General features: G+C 40.1%; 1 protein-coding gene and 1 pseudogene across 5 annotated transcripts in view; both read left to right on the forward strand.

Moving 5' to 3' along the window:
• The window catches only part of Dnajc5b (DnaJ heat shock protein family (Hsp40) member C5 beta), a 102272-nt gene that overhangs the window by 57925 nt on the left and 20499 nt on the right, over positions 1-23848 (forward strand). For all 5 annotated transcript variants that reach the window (XM_006535515.1, XM_006535516.1, NM_025489.3 and 2 more), the window contains 2 exons: positions 8148-8361; positions 12433-12604. In XM_006535515.1, coding sequence (XP_006535578.1) covers positions 8148-8361; positions 12433-12604 — 386 coding nt within the window. The remainder of the gene's footprint in view (positions 1-8147; positions 8362-12432; positions 12605-23848) is intronic.
• On the forward strand, positions 18276-19027 carry Gm6141 (predicted pseudogene 6141; annotated as a pseudogene).

The following is a 23848-nucleotide window of genomic DNA, read 5'->3' on the forward strand; positions in this document are numbered from 1 at the left end:
CTGAGGACATCCCAAAAGCTCTCCTCTGACATCTCAACCCATGGAGGGACAGCTGGGTGAGCCGGTCAGAATCAGCCCCAGGTGACTGAGAGGCTGGGATGGCAGTAGGTGGGTCTCGTCTGAGAGTGTTGGCTATGACATCCTGTTTTTCTCCCTTCTAGTCCACTTTTGGGAAGCACGGGAATGTTTAGAAATGAACTCTCACATTCTAGTTGAATATGATGTCCCTTTTACCTGTAAAATTAGAAATGGCAAGAATACCTTTAACACAAACAGGTGATGGTTGTATTTAAATGCTCAACCTGAGCTCCCAGAGAACCTTCCATGTCTTGCTTGCTCTGTAGATAACCCCCAAGCAGGTGGGGCACCACTGAGATCACCTGCTTGAACAGTTGTGTAATTTTGGCAGCTGCCCCTGCTTTGCCATCTGTGCCAAGGAAACTCAGAGCCAAGAGTGTCTGCCAAGAGGAGTCAAAACACTGCTGACAACCAGGACTTGGACTTGCTGCAGATGGAGGCGTTCCAGCCCTCCAAATCAGCCAACACCATTGTTAGGGGAGTGTGATAAACGGCTGAGTGCATCTGCCCTTGTGAGCTGTCAAAGTTCCAACAGGGTAACAAATGAGAGGAGGCCAGGCTTCTGCCGTTGTCTGGGTGGAGCGTGTCAGTGTTCCTCTGAAGCCTGGAGGCAAGGCAAGGTTTATAAGAACCATTCTTTCTCAGGGAATGTTTCCCTTCTGGGCAGAGGTCACAGCCCTTCCCTTGGGTTAGACGACACGTAGTACCTTGAGGACTACCAGAAGGAAAAGCTGCACAGTGAAATTCCAGGAAGGGTGCACCACAAAGCCAGCTGCGGGAAGAGTGCTTGAGGGAATGTCCCTGACCAAGAACACGATACATACTCAGAAAACGTTTCTTGTATGTTTATGAACTCTCTGTGACTCAATAATAGGTCACTTAAGGCAACAAAACCTGAATTTTCAGATGTTTCAAAAGAATACGTCTTGTCACTGGAGCTTTAAGATGCTTTGACAAAAACATATAAGTATTATATACACTATCATAAGCAAAAAGAAAGCAAAAAAAAAAAAAAAAAAACCCTGTGATCCTAATGTAAAGCCATAAACACTTAATTCTGGTTATTACTTCCCATTTTTCTATTTCCTTTTTTTCTGCTTTTTAATTTTTTTTTTTTTACCATTACTTTCCTCCTTTTAGAACATGCTTTAACACATGTGTATGGGGTTGGTATGAAGGATTTCCAGGACATTGTGTCTGGTCTTTCTGAGTCCTGGGCTTTTTACAGTCTGTCTTAGCAGTTTGAGGGATTGCTCCTCTTTGAACATCTTCTTCCCCTGGATCCCAAGACTTTGCACTGTCTAGATTTTCCCATCTATCTCACTGAACCTTGCTTTTTATTGCTTGTTTTAAAGTGTGGTTTTTGTCTTGTTTTATTTTGTTTTGTTTTGTTTGAGATAGATTGGCTTTAGGTGTGCCTACCCTGCATGGCTGGGATTTCTTAAATCCTATCTCAAAGCCCAGTCTTTGGACTTCTTGAACCACTTTTTTGGACTTTCTTGTAGTTTCACGATTGTAAATATCAGCGGCCTACCAAGAACTTCCAAACGTAGGTCTCTTACAGTATTTTCCTTCTGAACTCTGGACTCATGGCTCTCTAGATTTACTTATATTTTAATACACATCTCAAGTATCCAAAATAGAACCATTAGACCCCATCAAATCTTCAGTATAAGAGAGCCCCTTGCTGTCAAACAAACAGTAGTAACCAAATCTGTTTGCTAAGGCCTCAACTTTGCTGTGATCCTCATCTTTTTTCCTTTTACCCCCACATCCAAATCTCTCAAAATATACCAAGACTCTGTTCTGTTGTCCACAACCACACTGCCTGGATCACTGCAAGAGGCCTTGGAAGCACCGGCCCACTTTAGCCTTGGGCATCTTTCAGATTGCGTATCTGAAGGTAATGTTGGGTGAACTGTTGATCTCAGAATACTCAGGCAGTCTCTCATATCACACAGACTGAAGCACATGGCCTGAGAGTCTAATTGTGCCGTGGGCCTGCTTCTCACTTTAGCTGTGTGTCTCTGGGCAAGATCCTTATCTGTATATTCTCATATGTGAAATGGGATAATACTAAAAAAGCCTTTGCCATGCTTGCTAGAAAAATATTTATATCAAGCTCACAAGTAATCACCTATAGTGAACACTGAAAAGGTTATAAAATGACAAACATTTTGGGCTAGGAGCAAAAACTTTCTCATCAATTCCACATTTCAAAACCATGACACCAGAAGTTTTGGCTATAAGAACTTATAGGTACTCCAAATATCTCTGAAAGCAAAAGACACACACACACACACTTTTTTTTTTTTGATAAACCAAACTTAAACTAATAAACTCTAGTTATTCTGTTCTCTATTTGTTCTGCGATGAGTGGTGGAATAGATTTTATACCTGGATTTATATTCTCAAGTATTATGGTACTCCCTAAGCATACATGATCTTTAGCTGCATGTAAAACATCCATCCACCTTTTAATCAGCAAATTTTAATGCATAAAATAAGTGTGATTTTTTAAAAAATAAAAACATTTACAATGTAAAATTTAAGGGGAATAGCTGGATGAGGACAGATTGTTGACAATAATTTCTAGGACACACTTTACGTACAGTTTTAAATATTTTTAAACTATTTGTATTAGTCTCCTAGCTCTTTTATAACAAATTATGACTATAATAACATACTCGGCATCAACAAGACAGTTTAGCAAGTAAAAGCGTTTGCCACCAAACCTAACAACACAAGTTCAACACTTGGGATCCACATAATGGAAGGGGAGGACTCACTCCCACAAATTGTCCTCTGATCTTCACCGTGGTGCATGCCCACATGTGCACACATTAAATAAATCAATGTGAAGAATCTCCTTGCACAAGGCCCTGGGTTCAGTCCTCAATTTTAGAGGTCAGAATCCTGAAATGTGTTTTACCTGGCTAAAAGCAAAGGACATGTTCCCTTGTGCTAAAGGGAACATTTTCTCCCAGTCCCTTTCCTCTACCACCACTCCCTTCTGCCCCCACGTCCTCCATCGCTCCTCTTCCATTTCTCTGTTTTAAAAAGGGAGGGGTAGGCCTCCCATGGATATCAACTAGCCCTGGCATATCACATTGCAGTAAGACTAGGCACCCCCTCTCCTCTTAAGGCTGGACAAGGCTACTCAATAGGAAGAAAGGGTTCCAAAAGCAGGCAACAGAGTCAAAGACAGCCCCTGCTTCCACGGTTAGGAATCCTACAAGAAGACCAGTTACAGTTGTGTAACTGTAATGTATGTGCAGAGGGCATAGGTCATATGCAGGCTCCCTGATTGGTGATTCAGTCTCTGTGAGCCACTTAGGAACCCAGGTTAGTTGACTCTATGGGTATTCTTGTGGTGTTCTTGACCTCTTTGACGCCTACAGTCTTTCCTCCTCATCTTCCATAGGATTCTCCAAGCTCTGCCTAATGTTAGGCTGTGGGTCTCTGCATCTATTTCCGTCAGTTACTGGGTGAAGCCTCTCTGATAACTGGGCTAGTCACTGAACTATGAATATAGCAGAATATCATTAGAAATCATTTCATTGATTTTTTTTCTAGTCATGATTAGTTCTGTGCTAGGTCTCTGGGCTCTACAGCCTCTGAATCCTGGTGCTTCAGTCAGTGTCAGGAGTGAACTCCCTCTCGTTAGGCATAGGTCTCAAGCTGGAACAGATATTGGTTGACAACTCCCACATCCTCTGTTCTACCTTTATCCTGGCAAGTCTTGTAGACAGGACAACTTATAGATCAGAGGTTTTGTGACTGGGTTGGTGATTCAATATCTCCACTGGAAGTCTTGCCTGGTTATAGGAGATGGTTAGTTCAGGCTCCATATCCCCCACTGTTAGGAGACTTAACTAGGGTCACCCTTATTGATTCCTGAGGGTTTCCATTGTACTAGATTTCTAGCTTGTCCCAAAGATGCACCACCACCCTGATTCCAGTTGTCTAACCCATGACTCTCTCCTTCCATCTGGCCCTTCCTGTTCCCATCCTCACCCCCCCCCCCTCACGTCATGTAGACCCCTCCTCCCATCCACCTCCTGAGATACCTATTCTATTTCTCCTTCACAGTGACATTCATGTGCCTCCCCCTTCCCCTTGAGCCCTCCTTTCTGCTTAGCGTCTCTGGGCTTGGGATTATAAAATGGTTATCCTTTACTTTATGGCTACTATCCAATTATGAGTATGGACTATGTTTGTCTTTCTGGGTCTGAGCTACCTTACTCAGAATGATCTTTTCTAGTTCTATACGTTTGCTGGCAAATTTCATGGTCTCATTGTTTTTAACAGCAGAGTAATTCTCCATTGTGTAAATATACCACATTTTCTTTATTCATTCTTCTATTGAGGGACATCTAGGTCATTTCCAGTAACTATTATGCATAAAGTTGCTCCAAACAAGAGTTGAGTAAGTATCCTTGTGGTATGCTGGAATGTCCTCTGATTACATGCCCAGGAGTGGTATAACTGGGCCTTAAGGTAGAACTATTCCCAATTTTTTTTGCAAAACCACCATATAGGTTTCCAAAGTGGCTGTACAAGTTTTCACTCCCACCAGTAATGCTTCATATCCTGGATAGCACAAGCTGTCACTTCTGTTTTGGTTTTAGCCATTCTGACAAGTGTAAGATGCAATCTCAGAGTCATTTTGATTTGTAGTTCCTTGATGAATAAGGGTGCTGAACATTTCTTTAAATACTTCCTGGCCATATCAGATTTTGCTGTTGAGAATTCTCTCTTTATCTCTTTCTAATTGGGTCATTTGCTTTTGTGAAGTCTAGATTTTTAAGTTCTTTATATACTTCAGATATCAGCCCTCTGTCAGATGTGGGGTTGATGAAGATCTTTTTCTAATCTGTTGGCTGCTGTTTTGTCTCTTTGAAGGTGTTCTTGCCGTTACAGAAGCTTTTCTGTTTCATGAGGTCCCATTTGTTAATTTTTAATCTCAGTGCTTACACACAGTTGGTGCTCCATTTAGGAAGTTGTCTCCTGTGCTGTACTCAAGGCTATTTTCCACTTTCTCATCTCTCAGGTTTAGTGTATCTGGTTTTATGTTGAAGTTTGTGATCCACTTGGACTTGAGTTTTGTGCAGGGATAAATATGGATCTTTTGCATTTTCCTGCATGGAGACATTCAGTTAGACCAGCACCATTTGTTGGATTCTTTATTCTTTTAATTGTATAATTTTGGCTTTTCCCCCCAAAAAAATCGAATGTCCATAGTTGTGTGGATTTATTTCTGGTTCTTCAATTTGATTCCATTGATCAACTTATTTGTTTTTATGCCAGTACCTTGCACTTTTTATTGCAATTGCCTAGGCAGGACTTGAGATCCATCCCCAGTCCTGTGTGTGGAAGGGGAGCTGACCCCCCCGGTCTCTGTGGCCTGGACTCCTTGTAAAGTGTTTGTGTTTCTTAGCCATTATTTGAAGGAGAGAGTGGCCTAAGTCTCGACAACTCATGAACCCTGGGGGGGGGGGGTGCTGTTTTTTGCTGAGTTTTGCTTTGTATTTTAGTAACACTGTGTGCTCTTGTACTTCAAATCTAAACTTTTACAGTAGCAAACACTGTGGTCTGGTGACAGGGGCTGTTGAAGCCATTCCAAGCCTAGCCAATGTAACTGCCTCGGGCACACCTCCAAAGTCTTTCAATTCTATATCCTTCTCATAGAAGAAAGTACTGAACACGGAAGATGGGCTTTGTGTTATTATTGTACCTGAGGGGAGTTGTTTCTGATCCCCCTCAGAGAGCAGAGCTGGAGTGTGGAGAATTTGTGTGTGTTAGAGATGGGAAGGGAGAAGGGGAGGGAGAGGGGGAGGGAGGGAGGAAGGGAGGGAGGGGAGGAACGGAGGAGGGAAATACATGTGTATGTATACTTTAAATAATGACTTTATTACTGTCTGCAGTTCAAATTTTCATTATGGGTTTTATTTTCTTACCTTTTGCGAGGTTATATATGTATGCATCTGTAGTTATTCCTAATGGCATTAAACAGTGATTTGTTCTAAAAGCCAAAAAAAAAAAAAAAAAAAAAAAAAATTAGTACAACTTGAAATTGGGCACTGTGATAGCTCCAGAAGTTCCTTTAAAGTACAGAACTGTTTCAGTTGAGTTTCTTGCTTATCGATATGAAGTTGAGTATTGTTCCTTCAAGGTCTGTAAAGAAAATTGTGTTGGAATTTTGATGGGGATTGCACTGAATCTGTAGATTGCTTTTGGTAAGATGGCCATTTTCACTATGTTAATCCTACTTATTCATGAGCACGGAAGATCTTTCCATCTTCTGATATATTCTCCAACTTCTTTCTTCAAAGACTTGAAGTTCTTGTCATACAGGTTTTTAACTTGCTTGGTTCGAGTTGCACCAAGATATGTTACATGTGGCTATTCTGAAAGATGATTTTCTGATTTCTTTCTCAGCCTATTTATCACTTGCATATAGAAGGGCTACTGATGATCTTTACCAGGCTATGTAAGGGTTCCTTGGTCGAATGTTTGGGGTTGCTTGTGTGTACTATTATGTCATCTGTAAATAGGGAAACTTTGATTTTTTTTTTCTTTCTAGTTTTTATCTCCTTGATCTCCTTTAGTTGTCTTATTGTTCTGGTTAAAACTTAAAGTATTATATTGAATAGATTTGGAGAGAGTGTACAGTCTTGTCCCTAGTTTTAGTAGAATTGCTTTAAGTTTCTTTCTATTTAATTTGATGTTGGCTATCAGCTTGCTATATATCCTGCCATCGTTATGCTTAGGTGTCCTTTTTATCCTTGATCTTTTCCCGGCCTTTATTAGGAAGGGCTGTTAGATTTCGTTCAGTGCTTTTTCAGCATCTGAGATGATCACTTTTTCTTTCAGTTTCTTTATGTGGTGGATTGCATTAACAGATTTTCATACGTTGAACCATTTCTGAATCTCTGGAGTGAAGGCTACTTGGACATGATGGATGATGGTCTTTGTGATGTGTTCTTAGTTTCAGTTTGCAAGTATTTTACTGAATACTTTAATAGGTGTGGTCTTCTTTTCATTTAGCTTTACAGGTTGGTTTTTAAGATATGTCCTACTCTTCTGTTCTGCATACAGGCTTTTATTACAGCACTATAGTGACACATTCTGTCCAGATCAATACAGCCTATGCACACCCAGGATGGCCTCCTAAGGGAGAACAGTCCTGTGGGATTTTATCTGAGAGTCATGCAATTGGTTTTTTCTTTCTTTTTTAGTGGAGAAAGAAAATGAAGGCTCAATTTTGAACACGGCTTTAATCATTTGAATTGTTTCTTGACAGAAGTCAGAGAAATGGCTACTGTCTAGTAGGCTGCATGGCTAACTCATTAAATCCACTTCACGGGTTGCTTTTCATAGCTGAATACACTTAACATCAATCCAAGACATCCCACTCAAGTCAGACCACAGATGATACCCTCAGGATCAGCTTTATCCTCCCCATGGGAAGGAGGAAGAGCCTTATACCCACAACTGTCGATGCCCAGGCTGTTGGAAGTAGAAAGATCCCTGTGGAAAGAAGTCAAATGCATACTTGGAAGCAAGAGAAATCAATAGTTTGTTCAGAAACATAAAAGGTGATAAAGACATGTAGGGCACTTATGAAGGAACCCTAATGTTTGCTCATGGTGACATAACGTTAAGAGTATTTTTATGCTTTAACTTTGAGACTATGTAACATGAGATTCTGCCATTCTAGATAGCTTTACAGGTTCTAAGTGAAATTTTAGTGTAAACTAGAATTCATGAATACCTCTATGTGTTGGAGTGGACTACAATCATCTTCATTTGCCAGTAGTAGGGTATCTCAGCCACAGCCTTTATCCCCTTAGTGAGAATTCCTTTGAAGATGTAGAGGGAGAAGCAATGTAATAGTTTTTGCATACTGGGACCAAATAGCATCATTTAATGAGAACTTAGAAACATAGCATCCCATTGAAAGTGTACAAATAAAGGATGTACAAGTGAGCACTGTCTTTATAAAGTACTGTTGTAATTTCTGATAGGGAGCTAATACTTTTCTCCTTGCTTTTAATTTTTAAAAGAAAATTAGCCCTGCGACACCATCCAGACAAGAATCCAGATGACCCATCTGCTGCTGAGAAGTTTAAAGAAATCAACAACGCCCACACAATCCTCACCGACACCTCAAAGAGAAACATATATGACAAGTATGGATCGCTGGGACTCTACGTGGCTGAACAATTTGGAGATGAAAACGTTAACACATACTTCATGTTGTCAAGCTGGTGGGCAAAGGTAAATCACTTTTTTTTCCCTCAAAAGCAATTTCCTGGAAAAATAATGGTATTATTCATCTTGTTAGACCCTATCTCAAAGAAAGACCAACCTTCCTTCTGTTAAACTCTTGTAAATAAAATGCGACATCGCTTCCTCTGAAAGCTGTTATTTGGAGACCATTTTTCTTTAGTCCATCAATTAATTATGAAATTCAACATGACTTAACAGACTTCTAGACATTAATTATATCTGAGTATGGAGCTTCAGGTTAATTCTGACTGCTCCCTTCTTCCCCCCATGGTGACTAATTAAGAACTGACTCATTTTTCAAAACTAAAAATAATTTATTGGTGTGACAACTATTTAATAAATTATTATAAGATAAATTTAGCCATGTACTTTACTATCTATAGTATAGGCTACATCAGCAAAGACAATACCTAGGAGGATGGGTGGTAATTATGTTACAGGCTCAGCTGGAGCCTGCCTTGAGGTGGCAGAGAAGAAAATGAGAGGAAAGGTGAGAATTAAGTGGTAGAAGACAAGAGATTGATAGCTACCTGGCTAAGAAAAAGGCAATATGTTTAAAACAGCACAATCAGAATTGTAGTGGTAATTTTGTTTCTTTTCCCAGAAATCCCTAATATATATACATTTGCTGGTGGTTTTATATTTTTATAAATTTTAGTGTTCTTTATGATAAAAGCAATAGTTTTACATATAGGACAGACATTGTTCTATTCCATATAGGATTCTATTGCATATAGAGTTATATTACATATTACAATATGTATATTGTATGTATATGTAATGGTACATATAGTATATATATAATATTCATATGTATATGTAATAATGTATATTACATGTAAAATAGACATATGTTCCATTAATGTATTTTGTGGGAAGTTGACATTCATGTAAGTTGTGGAAAATACTAACTAACTGGAGGGCATCATCCTGAGTGAGGTAACCCAATCACAAAGGAACTCGCACAATATGTGCTCACTGATAAGGGGATATTAGCCCAGAAACTTAGGATACCCAAGATATAAAATTTGCTAAACGCATGAAATTCAAGAAGAACGAAGACCAAAGTGTGGACACTTTGCCCTTTCTTAGAAATGGGAACAAAACACCCATGGAAGGAGTTACAGAGACAAAATTTGGAGCTGTGACGAAAGGATGGACCATCTAGTGATTGCCATATGCAGGAATCCATCCCATAATCAGCTTCTAAACACTGACACCATTGCATACACTAGCAAGATTTTGCTGAAAGGACCCAGATATAGCTGTCTCTTGTGAGACTATGCCGGGGCCTAGCAAACACAGAAGTGGATGCTCACAGTCAGCTATTGGATGGGTCACACGGCCTCCAATGGAGGAGCTAGAGAAATTACCCAAGGAGCTAAAGGGAACTGCAACCCTATAGGTGGAACAACAATATGAACTAACCAGTACCTGGGAGCTCTTGACTCTAGCTGCATATGTATCAAAAGATGGCCTAGTTGGCCATCACCGCAAAGAGAGGCCCATTGGACTTGCAAACTTTATATGCCCCAGTACAGGGGAACACCAGGGCCAAAAAGGGGGAGTGGGTGGGTAGGGGATTGGGGGGGTGGGTATGGGGGACTTTTGGGATAGCATTGAAAATGTAAACGAGGAAAATACCTAATAAAAAAAAGAAAAGAAAAAAAAGGTCTGCTTTAGAAAAGGCAGAATTCATGTTGAATAGAACTTTGATTAGTTTTCTCCCACTTAAACGCCCTATATTGAAGAATTTGATCGGAAAGAGGATATGTTTTCATAGTAAGCATGGATAGACAGTCTGAACCCCACAGCCCCACTTGTCTTCTCCTAACTGTCTTGATAACCTTTCACCTTTCTTTGTGGGAAACTTGGGGTAAAGAGATGGCGCTAAATGGATTTTGACCATGTGGTGAGAAGGTACATTCTGTCCACAGAATCAATGAGGGCAGACTAGCATTCACACAACACAGTGGGCTTTGGTGGGGCTGCACGGGAACCTGCCTTCCAGATATGACACTAATTCCTTGAGAAGAAACATCTGCAGTCCAGATACTCACACATGCTTACCTGATATTGTATTTTATTTGCCTAAGGATGAGAAGAAATTTTGTTGTTCAGGGAGCTGAAGAAACTGATCAAAATTTCTATAGATAAGCTTCAATCATGCAGTAGCAAAAAAAGATACAACACAGAGCCATGCCAGGCACGGCTCCTTACAAAGAAGTATACTTTCCTTTTCTTCTGTACCAAAGCTCAACTGCATAGCACTTACCTGAGTGGCATTAAATATGTTCCATATAAATGAAACAATATATCATTAAAAAGTACTTTTAAAAAGTACCAGCTTGGAACTAATAGTTACTAATATATATTGTATATCACATATGGTAAGGGATGAAGTAAGACTTTCCCAAAAAAGGGATTTCCCTGGAGAAAGAAACAGGATGGGGATGAAAAGGAGATTTTCAGAAAACTTATGGCAGTTGCACAGTTCAAAGAAAGAGGAAAAATATAGGTGAAGAACAACTGGGGTCGTAGAGGGCCATGGCTGGGGAATGCTCACAGGGGAGTCTTAGAGGCAAGTTGGGGGTTTAAATTTTCCCTAAAATGATGAAATCATAACGACATACAACAACATGCAAAGAGACCGTAAGTGTGTGTAACCAAAGGTCCTCCACTGCAAGCCATCCTGAGACTCCATCCTCATTCCTGGAGCCAGAATGAGTAGTGACACCTTGAGAAGGAGAGGAGGCGAGGGGTGGGTGTCAAGCTTGAATTCTTCTTAGGTCACTGAAGAAATGTGTGCATACACATGCGATCTTTATCCATTGCCACACTCCCAGTCACTGATTATATAAAGTCTGCTTTAAATTTTAAGATGTACAAACTTCATTTATTACAACAAACTTGATTTTGTTTGGTTGCCAAAAAAAAAAAAAAAATGGATTTCTTGGAATTTCAGATTGGAGAAGTCAAGAGAAAGTGTTTTCTGTTTAATGAGCAAATCACTTGTGCTTATAGGGAAATCTTGATGCTATTTCCTGGGAGGAACAAACCATTTGTTTGCGTATTATTTTGTTTATTCACTAATTCAGTAGGAATTAGACGTCTGCAACATGTCAGGTACTAATCCACTGGGCAGATGGGGTAAAGGATGACTAATGATTGTAGCCTATAAGACATTCCTGTCAAGCAATCTCTGTGGCATACCATCAGCAAGAAGGGATTGGAGATCTGAGTTGGTATGGCATACCGTGGGAATAAAAAGGATAGGCAGCCATTTTGGAATAGGAACAAGCAAGTCAACATAAAGGTGATTTTTGAGGTGATCTTAGACAGCAGGTGGGTCTAAGCTGAACAATGGTCAGGAATGTTTAGCCATGCAAATCCGTATGGAGTATCCAGCTGTATGGCAGAAACAGGGTTGTGCTAGTGCTGGGAGAGCTGGCAGCAGACGTGCTGCCAAAGCTTCAGGGAACAAGGGTTGCATATAGCAAGAGCAGAAGGAGAATGGCCAATGAAGTATCCACACCAGAGATGTGAGCAGGATGTGCAAAGACCCCTGACTCAGATAGAGAAGAGAGAGAGGATGTAGGGATCTTTTGGAGAGATCGTGCAGGACCTGGTTACTAACAGGCACTTGCATGTGGCAGGGAAGGCAGCTCTTCTATGTGGTAAGAATTTACTTTCATTGAACAAGTGAGCTTGGTGAGCTCAGTTGACCAGGGAATATCCTATCTAGTGCTGGTCTGATTTTTCTTTTGCTCTTAGCTCTCTTAATAGCCTAAGAAAAAGAAGGAAGTTGCAAACTGTGTTACTCTGGCTGAAAGTAATTTCCTCTAGGTTTTATTTGCACAAACATTTGTGAGAAAAACTTATTTCAAAGGAACTTAAGAGATAGCTTACATGGGGGTAAGGATAAGAATGAGTGTGTGGCAAGCAGGGGATGTTGGGTATCATTAATCCTATGAGGTATACACTTACAGACTTTGTGTCTGGGGTCATCTTGTCCCTCACGCCAGTGCTCAGACTTCACTTGGCCTCTGTTTACCCTAGACCCTGTTCATCATCATTGGCCTCTTGACCGGCTGCTATTTTTGTTGCTGCCTTTGCTGCTGCTGCAACTGTTGTTGTGGACATTGTCGGCCCAAATCATCGACACCAGAAGAGGAGTTCTATGTGTCACCAGAGGACCTTGAGGAGCAGATCAGAACTGACATGGAGAAAGGTAGGGTGAAATGAGAGTAGAGGTACTGGGCATTGTTACCTCTGACTTTATACCAGGTCTTACTAAAGTAAAATAACCACACAGAGCCAGCCTCTTCTCCAGACTACCAGCTTTTGTGGGCAGTTTAGGAGAAGACAAAGGACATTTATCTTGACTGAGCATAGAGAAAGGTTAGATTTAACATTAGAGAGAAACTATGAACTGCCTGTGTTAATGATAAACATCATCATGGTGTAGTTTGCTGTCTCTTTATAAGAGAAATGAGCTATGAGTTCAGGGAAGTTAGGGTAAGAGTGCCCAGGGACAGAGAGCTAAGGTAGAAGTTTCTCCCAGAAGATACACTTCAGTCTTTAGGATCTTTATTGAAATACAAGGGACTGACAGTCAACCGTGGCTTTTCTTCCTTTGTATTATTGTGTGATGATTTAGGACCCCTTCTTCTTCTGGAATGAACAAACTCTGCTTGCTCAGTCACCTCTGCTGCCCATCAGTGTGCACACATCTCTGTGCTACATTGCTTCATTCTTTGAGTTTATTCTACCCAGAAAGTTAAAAATGTAAAAAAAAAAAATTCTCAGAGTTCAAATACCAGAGATAGTTTATGGTGTTTGAACGATGTCTTTGTTTAAACAAGCAGGGATCACACTGCCATTGTCCTGGTTTCTAGAAGCAATTCTCACTGTCTGTTTCCCGTGGAGTACATTATTATCTTGGGTTTCAGACTTTATTAACTAATCCCACTCCTAAGTTCCCAACAAACAGCTAAAAGAATTACTGGATAACTGTAAGAAGCACACTGTTTCCAGGACTACGAGACCCAGTATGGTGTACTTCTCTCGTTCTCTCGTCGTCACACTTAAACAGCAACCAGAAACTTTTTAAAGGCTTCTGTATGCCTTGTACTTCTTATCAGATGTGAAGCTAATAACATCTTGTGTGAATGAAGCACCCAGAGTCCAGCAAAAGGGTGTGTTTAATTATGTGACTAGTACTGAACTCCAGACTCTCAGAACTGGGAGTTCAGAGAGAATAGAGGTTTTGTTTTGTTTTGTTCTATGCTTTTTTTTTTTTTCTTCCTGAAAACTGTAATGTCTTGCAATGGGCATGGTTATTGAGCTAGAAGTATTCCTAGACATTTCTTGTTACTGATATTGGAACTAAACTGTCGACTAATGGTGAAATTATTGTACATTGAAAGTAGTGTACTCTGCACTGTTTTGTATAGAAAGTAACCAAATATTGAATCTTTTAATACAGAATGAACAGGCAAATAAGATCACTAACAAATCAATTAAGCAGTGCTGATTATATGGAAAGGCCTTCTCAATTGGCAAACGTGTTCACGAGTGACAATTCCTGGGCACAGGTCTCATATAATCTGTGAAAGAGGTGCTTAAGAATAATGAAGAAAATGCTGCATGCCATTCTGTGACTACCATTCATTTTTCTCTGTGTGTACCTTAACAGGAAAGCCGGAAAAGTGGCTTTAATAAAACTGAAACGACAGTTCATATAAGGGGAGAGGTGGAGTGGCATGGGAAGTCTGTGAGGTGTGGTGTCATGTTTTTACTCTCTGTAGGTGCAGTGTGGAGCCCAGCATGGCCTTGGTTGGGGTGAAAGGACCTGGCTCCCACACCTGGGACAGGGCCAACAAGGCATGGGTCCTCCATGAGTGTGAATGGATGGCTGCTGTGGGCACAGGGCTCATTTGTATAATATTGTACATATTTTAATGTTCCCCCTTCAAGGAATGTCCTCCCTGATAGTGTGAATGACTCCATAGTAATCAGAGATAGCAAGAGTCTGGGAGGTGAAGGTGTGGCTAATGTCTTTGCAAAATGATAACCAGTGGCACCTTCAGGACAGCCCTTAATCCTGTGGAAAAGAACTCTAAAAACATGAGTTTGAAAATATCTCATTTCTCAACTATGCAAAAAAAGAATGCAATATGAATATATGAGGTGCTTCACAAATCTAAAAGAACAAAGGTAGCTGCAATAATGACCCAGCTTCTCAGAAAGATAAAAAAGCAGGCAAATACAGAGATGTGGTGGAAATGGTAATTTCGTGGCAGAGTCCCACCCAGCAAGTTAGTTTATCACCTCTGCTTAACAAAGGCAGGCAGATCTCTGCATTCTTTCTCAAGGTTAAAAAAGAAATGTGTGCTTGCTGTTACCTAAGAATCAAGGGGGGCTGGGCTCAAGAGATGGTGATTCGTAGGGTAATCAAAAGAAAACCTGGAGTAAATGACTCGATTGATATACAAAATAAAAGACTGAACTTATGATCTGCAAGAGATGAGCTGTCCGGAGAAATTTGTTAGAATAGCAAGAAAGAACTTCTTGGAGAACTATTTCAAGCAGAGAAGAGAGAGCGAGCTGTATGGAGATCTCCAGAGAAAGCAGAACGAAGAGAAAACAACCCGAGAAGCTGTCTCAAAGAGTTCCCATAGGCCACCAGCTTGGACCCACAATTTGACTTTAAGTCCTTTGTTTTTGCCACTCTCAGACACCCCTTGTCTCAGAACCCCTCTCCAATCTGAGGCTGGTCATTGGCAGTGCAGCATTGCCATATCCTGTCAGCAGGACTACTATATGTGGACCAAATGATCAATACCCAATACTCAGCCATGGACAGAGCACAGAGAGGGTCAAACAGTGGCTATGGTGACATTGTCTTTACTTTTCATCTTTATTTTTTATTTTAGGTTAAATCATCTTTATAATTTAAAAGTCAGAATACAAAGTCAAGGGTCTCATTGTGGTATCTCGACTTGCAAGCCTTTGCACTTCTAATTCTTCCTTAGCTTCTCATTTGTAGTAGGAAAGCTAAATCTGAGTGAATTGAACCCAGATCTCCCAAGTCCAGCATCCATACTTACCTGAAAAAGCTGAATAAAAGCTCCTGCAGGTCATTTCAGTAGACCTTGGTGTGAAGATCTCTTTTTCTGGAACAGAAACTTAGACTAGGTGCCAGATTCTCCCCAGAGCTCCTTCCTGCTGGGTGATTGGTGATGGGTCTGTGTGCCTCTGGCTGTTCTGACATCCAGAACTACCAACTCCATTGCAGAGGTCAGGTCGGTAATCTTATACCACTGTTAAAAAATCCTTAAGACAAAGGAAAGGCTTATTTTTTTTAAATAAACATTTGAAAGATTTTATGCTAAGGTGACCCAAGTTTTATGGTTCTTGAAATTTATGCAATTTGGCCAGAGCTCGTTATGAGAATAACACACAGTTCTGAATATCAGTATTTGTTTTAAATTAAAGTAATCATAATGAATTAATGAGCTTAAAAGTGGACAAATAACCATGAGTATGTCACAAAATTGAGGGGAGGTGGCAAATCAGTCATTTAACCACCTAGTTTGTCTGTGGTATATTCTTTGATTGCATATCCATATAACATAAATTTACTATATCATTTTCTGTTGAAAGTATAAAAACAACTCTTCCTTTTCTCTACTGTATTCAAACAAAACTTACTTGTTTATTATAATTATTGTTATTATTATTACTATTATTAAATTATAATAGTTTCATCTAGCTTTAAAGCTCATGTTTACTATGTATATGTATATATAAGATTTGGAAGAATTTTCCAAAGACAACTATTTTACTCTGTACATTTCAGACCATATTGATGTCACAACACCTGATCCTCCTGGTCTCAGAGCCCAGAGGACACATTCAGATGATGTGTCACAGTCTCTGGCATGGGTTTTAATGTCCTCCCAGCACATGGGTTGGCATAGTGAGCTGTAGGAGTAGCAATAACTAGCTATACACTGCTTGCTGCAAACTACAAAATAAGTCCCATTGAATGGAAACAAAACCTATTTTCAGTTGTGTTTCTCCTTATCCAAATCTCTTAATATATTTTTGAATCCATTGTCAAAAAGAGACGTCATGAAAAGGTCAATGTAGAAAGAGACTGTGCTTTGTCTGGTTTTCATAGAATGACTTTTGTCTCAGGTCTATGCAAATGGACTCTTAAAAGGTTCTGTCTTGGTAGGGGTCTCTATGGCCTAAGTCTCATTAACTGTGCACTGGAACCACCATTGCTCACGTAACATCTGATTGTGAGAATCTATGCTTCATTTGTGGCCAGTTGCAATAGTCAGGTTCATATTTACGTTCCAGTAATTCAGAGACATATGTAACGTACTGATAATTTTAATGCAAATTAAGAGCGGTAAGGAGGAAAGAGCAGACTTTGGGGGTTGTTCTTTTTGGTCTGTGGTCTGAATGAAGGTGCTACTGAACACATTTCTCTAGGAAGGAGAAAGAAGAAAGAGCTAATTGAGGTATAATAGAACAGTGTGGAGATTAATGTGGGAACTGGCAGTTTATAGTAACCATTCATCTAAGTGCTATATATGTGATTATCCTGTGCTTGGAAATTTGACCCACAGATGAAGATTATAGCTGGAAATTTAATCTTTTGTTCATAAATACTGATTTTAATGAAAGGCAGCATTTCTTCCTCCCATTATTTCTTTATTTAGAAGTGCTAAAATGTGAAATATAATAAATCTAATATGAAGATATTTTCCTTCCAGAAAAAAAAAAAAAGCTAACAACTGCTGAACTTTTCCCTCTCATACCTTACTATATCAAGCAAAGATAGAACAGAAGTTAATAGTTTGGACTTCATGATATTTCCCCATTCCCCATGATAGGCTTAGTCTTGTACAGGTCTTGTAAATACAGCTGTAGCCTCTGTGAACTCATATGGGCCTGTCATATCAGAAAATATTGTTTCTCTACAAAGTCCACTACTTCTGACTGTTAGAGTCTTTCTGACCCCTTCAGTGATCCTTGAGCCTGGCTCCAGAACAGTGGCTCTCAAGCTTCCTAGTGTTGCAACCCTTTACAGTTCTTCATGTGTTGACTCCCAACAATACACTTTTTTATGTTGCTACTTTGTAATGTAATTTTGCTACTGTCATAAAGCATAATGTAAATACCTGTGTTTTTTGATTGTCTTAGGCAACCCCTGTGAAGGGGTTGTTCAGTCCGAAGGGGGTTGAGACCCATAGGTTGAGAACCAGTGCTCTAGTAGCTGGGCTTCTATCCGTGTCCATATGGGAATCTTTGCTGCACTCCATGAGTTTCGAGGAAGGAAGGCACACACGAAGCCCGGAGGGAAAAGTAGCTTGGGGAGAGATTGGAGGAGAGGGAATGCTGGATTTGATTAAAACACATTATATGCATGTATGAAATGTTCAAACAGTTAAAAAATGCAGAAAAGGAAAAGAATAGGATTGCTCACAGAAGCAAGGGGAGGGAGGATGAGATAGGGAGTTTCGGGAGGGGAAACTGGAAAGGGTGATAACATTTGAAATGTAAATAAATAAAATATCCAAGAAAAAAAAAAGAAAAAGAAAAAGAAAAGTGCACTTTCCATTGAATTAAGTAATCGACCACTTCAAATTTCAATTTAAAAAACAAATTATAAAATGTTATATTTCTTAATTTATAAAAATCCATATTTGAAATCACAAATCCTTTTTACGAATAGACTTATCTTTTAAAAAACCAGTTTGCGGGCCATTCTTTCCCCCTTCTGTTCCTAGTCCCCCAGAAGTTACAGCCTGATTCCCGGAGGCCGGAGCCCTTAGCCTGGGTGGGGTGGCGCGGGCCAGAAGGACGCCATCCCGGCCTAGGCCATGGAGGCTCCCGCACTGTCCCTCACAGAGGAGGACTTGACTGAAGTGAAGAAGGACGCTTTAAAGAATTTACGTGTTTACCTGTGTCAGAAAATCATAGCTGAGAGACATTTTGATCATCTACTTGCAAAACAAACAAACAAAAAAAACCAAAAAACAAACAAACAAACAAACAAAAAAACCAACAACAACTAAGTAGAGAAGACACGGAAGAAATTTCTTGCCGAGCTTCAAGTGGAAAACGGGCTGGGAAGTTGTTAGACTACTTACAGGAGAACCCCAGGGGCCCGGACACCCTTGTGGAATCCATCCGCAGGGAGAAAACACAGAGCTTCCTGATTCAGAAGATAACGCATGAGGTGCTAAAGCTTCGGAATATAAAACTGGATTACCTCAAAGGCCTGAAATGCAGCAGCTATGACCCCTTTGCAGCTGGAGCCACCAACAGCCTCTCTAGGTGCAATTCAGATGAGCGCAATCTCTCTAAGAAACAGAGAGCATCCACTATTGTGTACCACCCGGAGGGAGAGTCCCGCACTGCTCCCTTCTTCTCTATGGCGTCGTCCCTGAACTTACCAGTCCTGGAAGTTGGCAGGACTGAAAACAGCAGCTTCTCTTCAGCCACTCTTCCTCAACCCGGGGACCCTGGGGCTCCCCCTTTGCCCTCAGACCTTCCGTTGGAAGAGGGGGGAAGTTGTGGAAACTCAAGTGAGATGTTTCTCCCCTTACGGTCATGGGCTCTTTCACGCCAATGATACATCACCGCCTAGCTGTTTTACTAGTGATGCAAAATGCTGTGAAGGAGGCCATCTTTCTATACAAACCATGGTGACAGGTCACTCACATTCTATACGTGCCTTTGAAATCAGTGTACACATTCTCTGTAAATAGGATTTGTTAGGGGAAAGAAGCACTCTAGGGTGTAAATCATGGTGGTCGTGACTTTTCCATAACGTCCTTTCTTTTTTATTATTTTTAGGTGTTTGCGTATTTTGAACTTTTTATAAGACTGATTTTATCAGCATATTTCTCAATTTGAGAAAACAACTTGTGGATTGGGAATAATGTTTTTTTTTAGCACATTTATGCTACAAATTTTCAGTCTGATTGTTTTTCCCACTGATCTGGCAGTACATTTTAGCAGTAAGCTGTTCTGTTTCAGGAAAGCTGGACACTGGGAAAGCTGCCGACACGCTCAGGAGAGTGTCCCACTCCTTAGTTCTGAGAAGCCGTCGGGTTCTGAGGAGACACCTGATGCCACTGAGCCTTGTGAACTCAGTGGGCCAAAGTTTGTTTTATACTCACCCCGCCAGTGTGAGTGTCTTACTTTCACAGGCCTTGTGTCCTCAGTCCTATCCTAAAGGATGTTATCCTGGCAGGGCATCACTTGTAATTAATGGATGATACTTGTAATCGTCTAAAGTCCTCGCTCTGAGCTGTTCGTTCTGGGTCTAAGAGTGCTGCCACGTGGAACATGGGTGAGCCCCTAGAGGAACTGACAGGATGTGTGCAGTGGGCAGTGTGGCTTTAGTGTTTGCATCAGACAGTCACCAGCTCCATCCTTGTTTTTACTGCATTACAAAGTTTGACTAACTTTACACATTTAAAAAATGCTGATTGTCTTCGTTTAAATTATAATTTTACCTATTTCCTGACATCTAACTCCTATATATTTAAAAATTAAGAAATGAAAATTTGCTATTAACAATAACGTTTTTAATTAAAACAAACAAACAAACAAACAAACCAGTTTGCTGGCTTTGACTAGTGTAGAGGCTGGTTCTGATGTTTTGATGGGGAAGCTGTGTTTACTGACATTGAAAGTCCTTGCCTCCAATTGGATTTTGGTCTATCAATAAAGATGCCAATAGCAAATGGCTGAGCATGGGGTGGGAAACTGAGAGTTGCTCAGATAGGGCACAGAGAGAGAATCAGAAGACTGGAGAATGGAAGAAGGGGACCACAGAAGCAGAGGAAAACACCAACTAGCAATGTGAGTTTCCAGGTAAATGTCCTCTGGCCACTTTCCTGACTGGACCTGGGGTAGCAAGGGAAGGCTTAGGAGTGCCCAGTCAATGAGTAGCGAGGGCATTTCAAGATTAACTTGTGTGTGTGTGTGTGTGTGTGTGTGTGTGTGTGTGTGTGTATTTCATTTAAGGATAATCTAAGATAGCTCCTGGGCAGTGTGCAGGTGTGCAAGCATGTGACTTGTCAGGAACTCAAAGCAGTGAAACTCCACACTATATATGGTGTACCAGCACATGGAAAGTGAGAATCTACTAATAATTTAAGAAATTCTTGGATTACACACATACAATGTTATAGTTTAGTATGGGGGATGAATTGATTTCTTAGAGGAGCAGAGCTGAGTCACATGCTGCATCCAGATGGTAGATGCAGCAAGTATTAAGCTCCACAGAAGAGAGAAGTTGGGGAAAATGAATTAACAAGTGATTTCAAGACACGTGAAAAGCCTTGCCGGGACAATTTTTCAGGACCTTTGAACCTGGTTGACACAGCTATAATAAAAATTAGAGCCTATAAATAGGTTTATATAGCAAGTAGAAGGGAATTGAATTAAAGTTAAATAGAGATATATAAATATTGAGGATTTTGATCTTAAAAAAAAAAAGATTAGGTTGAAAGCAGGAGGAGGTAGGGAGCCTAGCCTATCTCAGACAGTAGAAACTTAGGCCTTGAGAATTATATGTAGAGAAAGGCACATACTACAATATGAACCCACAGAGATAGTAATATCCAGAGTAGGGTCAACTTAAGTTTACACAGATGTATAAATAATGAAGGCCTTGCTCTCATGAAGGTTGGCCAGGGGACAGTAGAAGCACTGTCACAACAGATACTATTTGTTTACATTGCTTTAATTGCTTTGAATTGTTTTTTTTAAAGATTTATTTATTTATTATATGTAAGTACACTGTAGCTGTCGTCAGACATTCCAGAAGATGGAGTCAGATCTCATTACAGATGGTTGTGAGCCACCATGTGGTTGCTGGGATTTGAACTCTGGACCTTTGGAAGAGCAGTCAGGTGCTCTTACCCACTGAGCCATCTCACCAGCCCTGAATTGTTTTTATTATCAAAATGAGTGTGGTTATGAGTTTGGTGGTTATGTTAAAGTTCCTCTGAGAGCTAGGTCAAGCTATACCCTCAATGGTTTCCAGTTACTGGACCAAGAACATGCTATTTTGGGAGAAAGTATCTGTTTTGTGTTGACAGGATAGGAGAAAAGGCTCTGGATCCCTTTCAGAGTAATATGGATCAGATATGACAGAGGAAGGCCACCTGAAGATCTCAAAAATTTTTGAGAAAATCAAGCAAGACAGGTAAATTGATCTACTGATTCCTGGATATAGAAACAGCCCAGAAACTGGCTTAGACATAAAAATGTCTCTAGCCAAAACTTCAGCTAAAATGAGTCAATAAATCTTATTGGTTATGGAATCTTTAAGATTCTTTGTGCCCTCCTTCATAAGGCATAAATGAAGAATTATTACAAATGGTTACCGAGAAATTAATTAATAACAAAACAGTTTTTTTCACCTGCTCAAACAAACAAAAAAATCCATCCTTATCTGATCTGTGCATCCTGCACAATCCATACAAAAATCTTAAAGGTTCTAAAATTTTGGTTGTGAGAATCATATATTACAAAATGTACAACTTTGACAAGATTTATCCTCAAAGATACTGAACTGACCTGCTGTTCAGCCTCCTGCTCTTGATGCTATCCAGACACTTGTTTCCAGAACAGCTTTAGAATTGCTCCTGATTCCAGATCATTTGGCCTCATCCAACTTTTCAGATGGATCCAGTCAGAACTTCAGTCAAGCCCTGAGCCTTCTAAGCATACAGAGACTGGATAACAGATGCTAAAGCTAGCTTTCTTAAGTCTAACCAAGTTTCTAATATTCCTATTCCTCTCTGCCCCTTTAAAGAATTCTCATTGCTCCTAATCAGCACAAAGAAGCTTGATTCCTTGGATTTTTGGTGTCTGGATATTATTATTTTACAAATTAGATAGGTTGTTATTCTAAGGGATAATTTATGAATGGTCATAATTTTGAACATGGAGGAAATAGATGGAATGGACTGCTAAATATTTGTGAATAAAACATTGTATAGCCATAATATTACATTGGTAGAAATTGAAGTTACAATCTCTTAAATTGGTACAGAATTTATATAGTGATAAAGATTTAAGATTTTCATTGGTATGAATCTGTATATTGATATAAAATTTGAAATTAATATTGTTACACTTAGATAGGCATTGTGCCTATGCACCTCATTTAAGAACAAGATGTTTGTGATGGTTTGTATATGGTTGGGCCAGGGAGTGGCACAATTAGGAGGTATGGCCTTGTTCGAGTACATGTGTCATAGTAGGCATGGGCTAGAATACCCTAGTCCTATCTTCCTAGAAGTCAGTATTCTCCTAACAGCCTTCTGATGAAGATGCAAACTTCAGATGTAACTCTCAGATCCTCCTATACTATGCCTGCCTGGAAGCTGCCATGCTCCCACCTTGATGATAATGGACTGAACCTCTGATCCTGTAAGCCAGCCCCAATTACATGTTGTCCTCATAAGAGTTGCTTTGGTCATGGTGTCTGTTCACAGCAATAAAACCCTAAGACAGAAGTTGGTACCAGGAGTGGGGTGATCATGCTTTTGTTTGGAAAAGTGTGTATTTTGGGACTTTGGATTTGTAAAGCAGTGGAATGCTTTAAATGGGTCTTAATGGGTTATCCCAGTAGGAATATGGAGGACTTTCTTACTGAGACTGATTTAAATCATGCAGATATGTCCCAAGAGATTTCAGTGGAAAACATCAATATCTGACCTAGAGACTGCTTTTGTGGTATTTTGGTAAAGATTGTCGCGATTTTTTGCCCTTCTCTGAAGATTCCACCTGAGGCTAAGGTAAAGAGACTCAGATGAATTTTGTATTGACAAAAGAAGTCTCAGAAAAACCCATCATAGACTTTATTCTCTGGTTAAGTGTCAAGAAGAACATTTTAAACAAGCATAGCAAGCTGAGAAAAAAATTAAAATATATGGTTCAAGTATTGAAGGGGCACCAGGAAGTGAAATGGAGCTGGATCCTGTATTTAAGGATATTAAATTGAATTTTAAAAAAAAGTGACCTTGGGGCAAGTTCCCACCCAGCTAAGTTTAGGTCTAGGTATGGTAGTAAAAAGAGGCAAAGAAAGCATATCTCTTAGTTCAAGGCCAGCCTAGAACAGAGCAAGTTCTAGGTGAAGAAAAACTTAAATCTAGGCTTGGTGGACCGCAACCTTAGTCCCAGTGCTTAGGAGACAAGCATGTGGATCTCTGAGTTCAAAATCAGTCTACAGAGCAAGTTCCAGGACAGCCAAGTTTAGGCAGTGAATGAGTTGGAACACAGAAAGCTGGTGATAATTCAATAGAACAAGGGGACCATGTTCCAGACCCAACAAGCAGCAGAACTTGGCAGCTTCAGCCACATGATTCTTGCTTTAGAGTCCAGAATAGAAGGGATTACTGGGACAATTGATGCTGGTTAGCTGGAG

The sequence above is a fragment of the Mus musculus genome, chromosome 3 (assembly GCF_000001635.26).
Source record: "Mus musculus strain C57BL/6J chromosome 3, GRCm38.p6 C57BL/6J".
NCBI classification, from domain to species: Eukaryota; Metazoa; Chordata; class Mammalia; order Rodentia; family Muridae; genus Mus; species Mus musculus.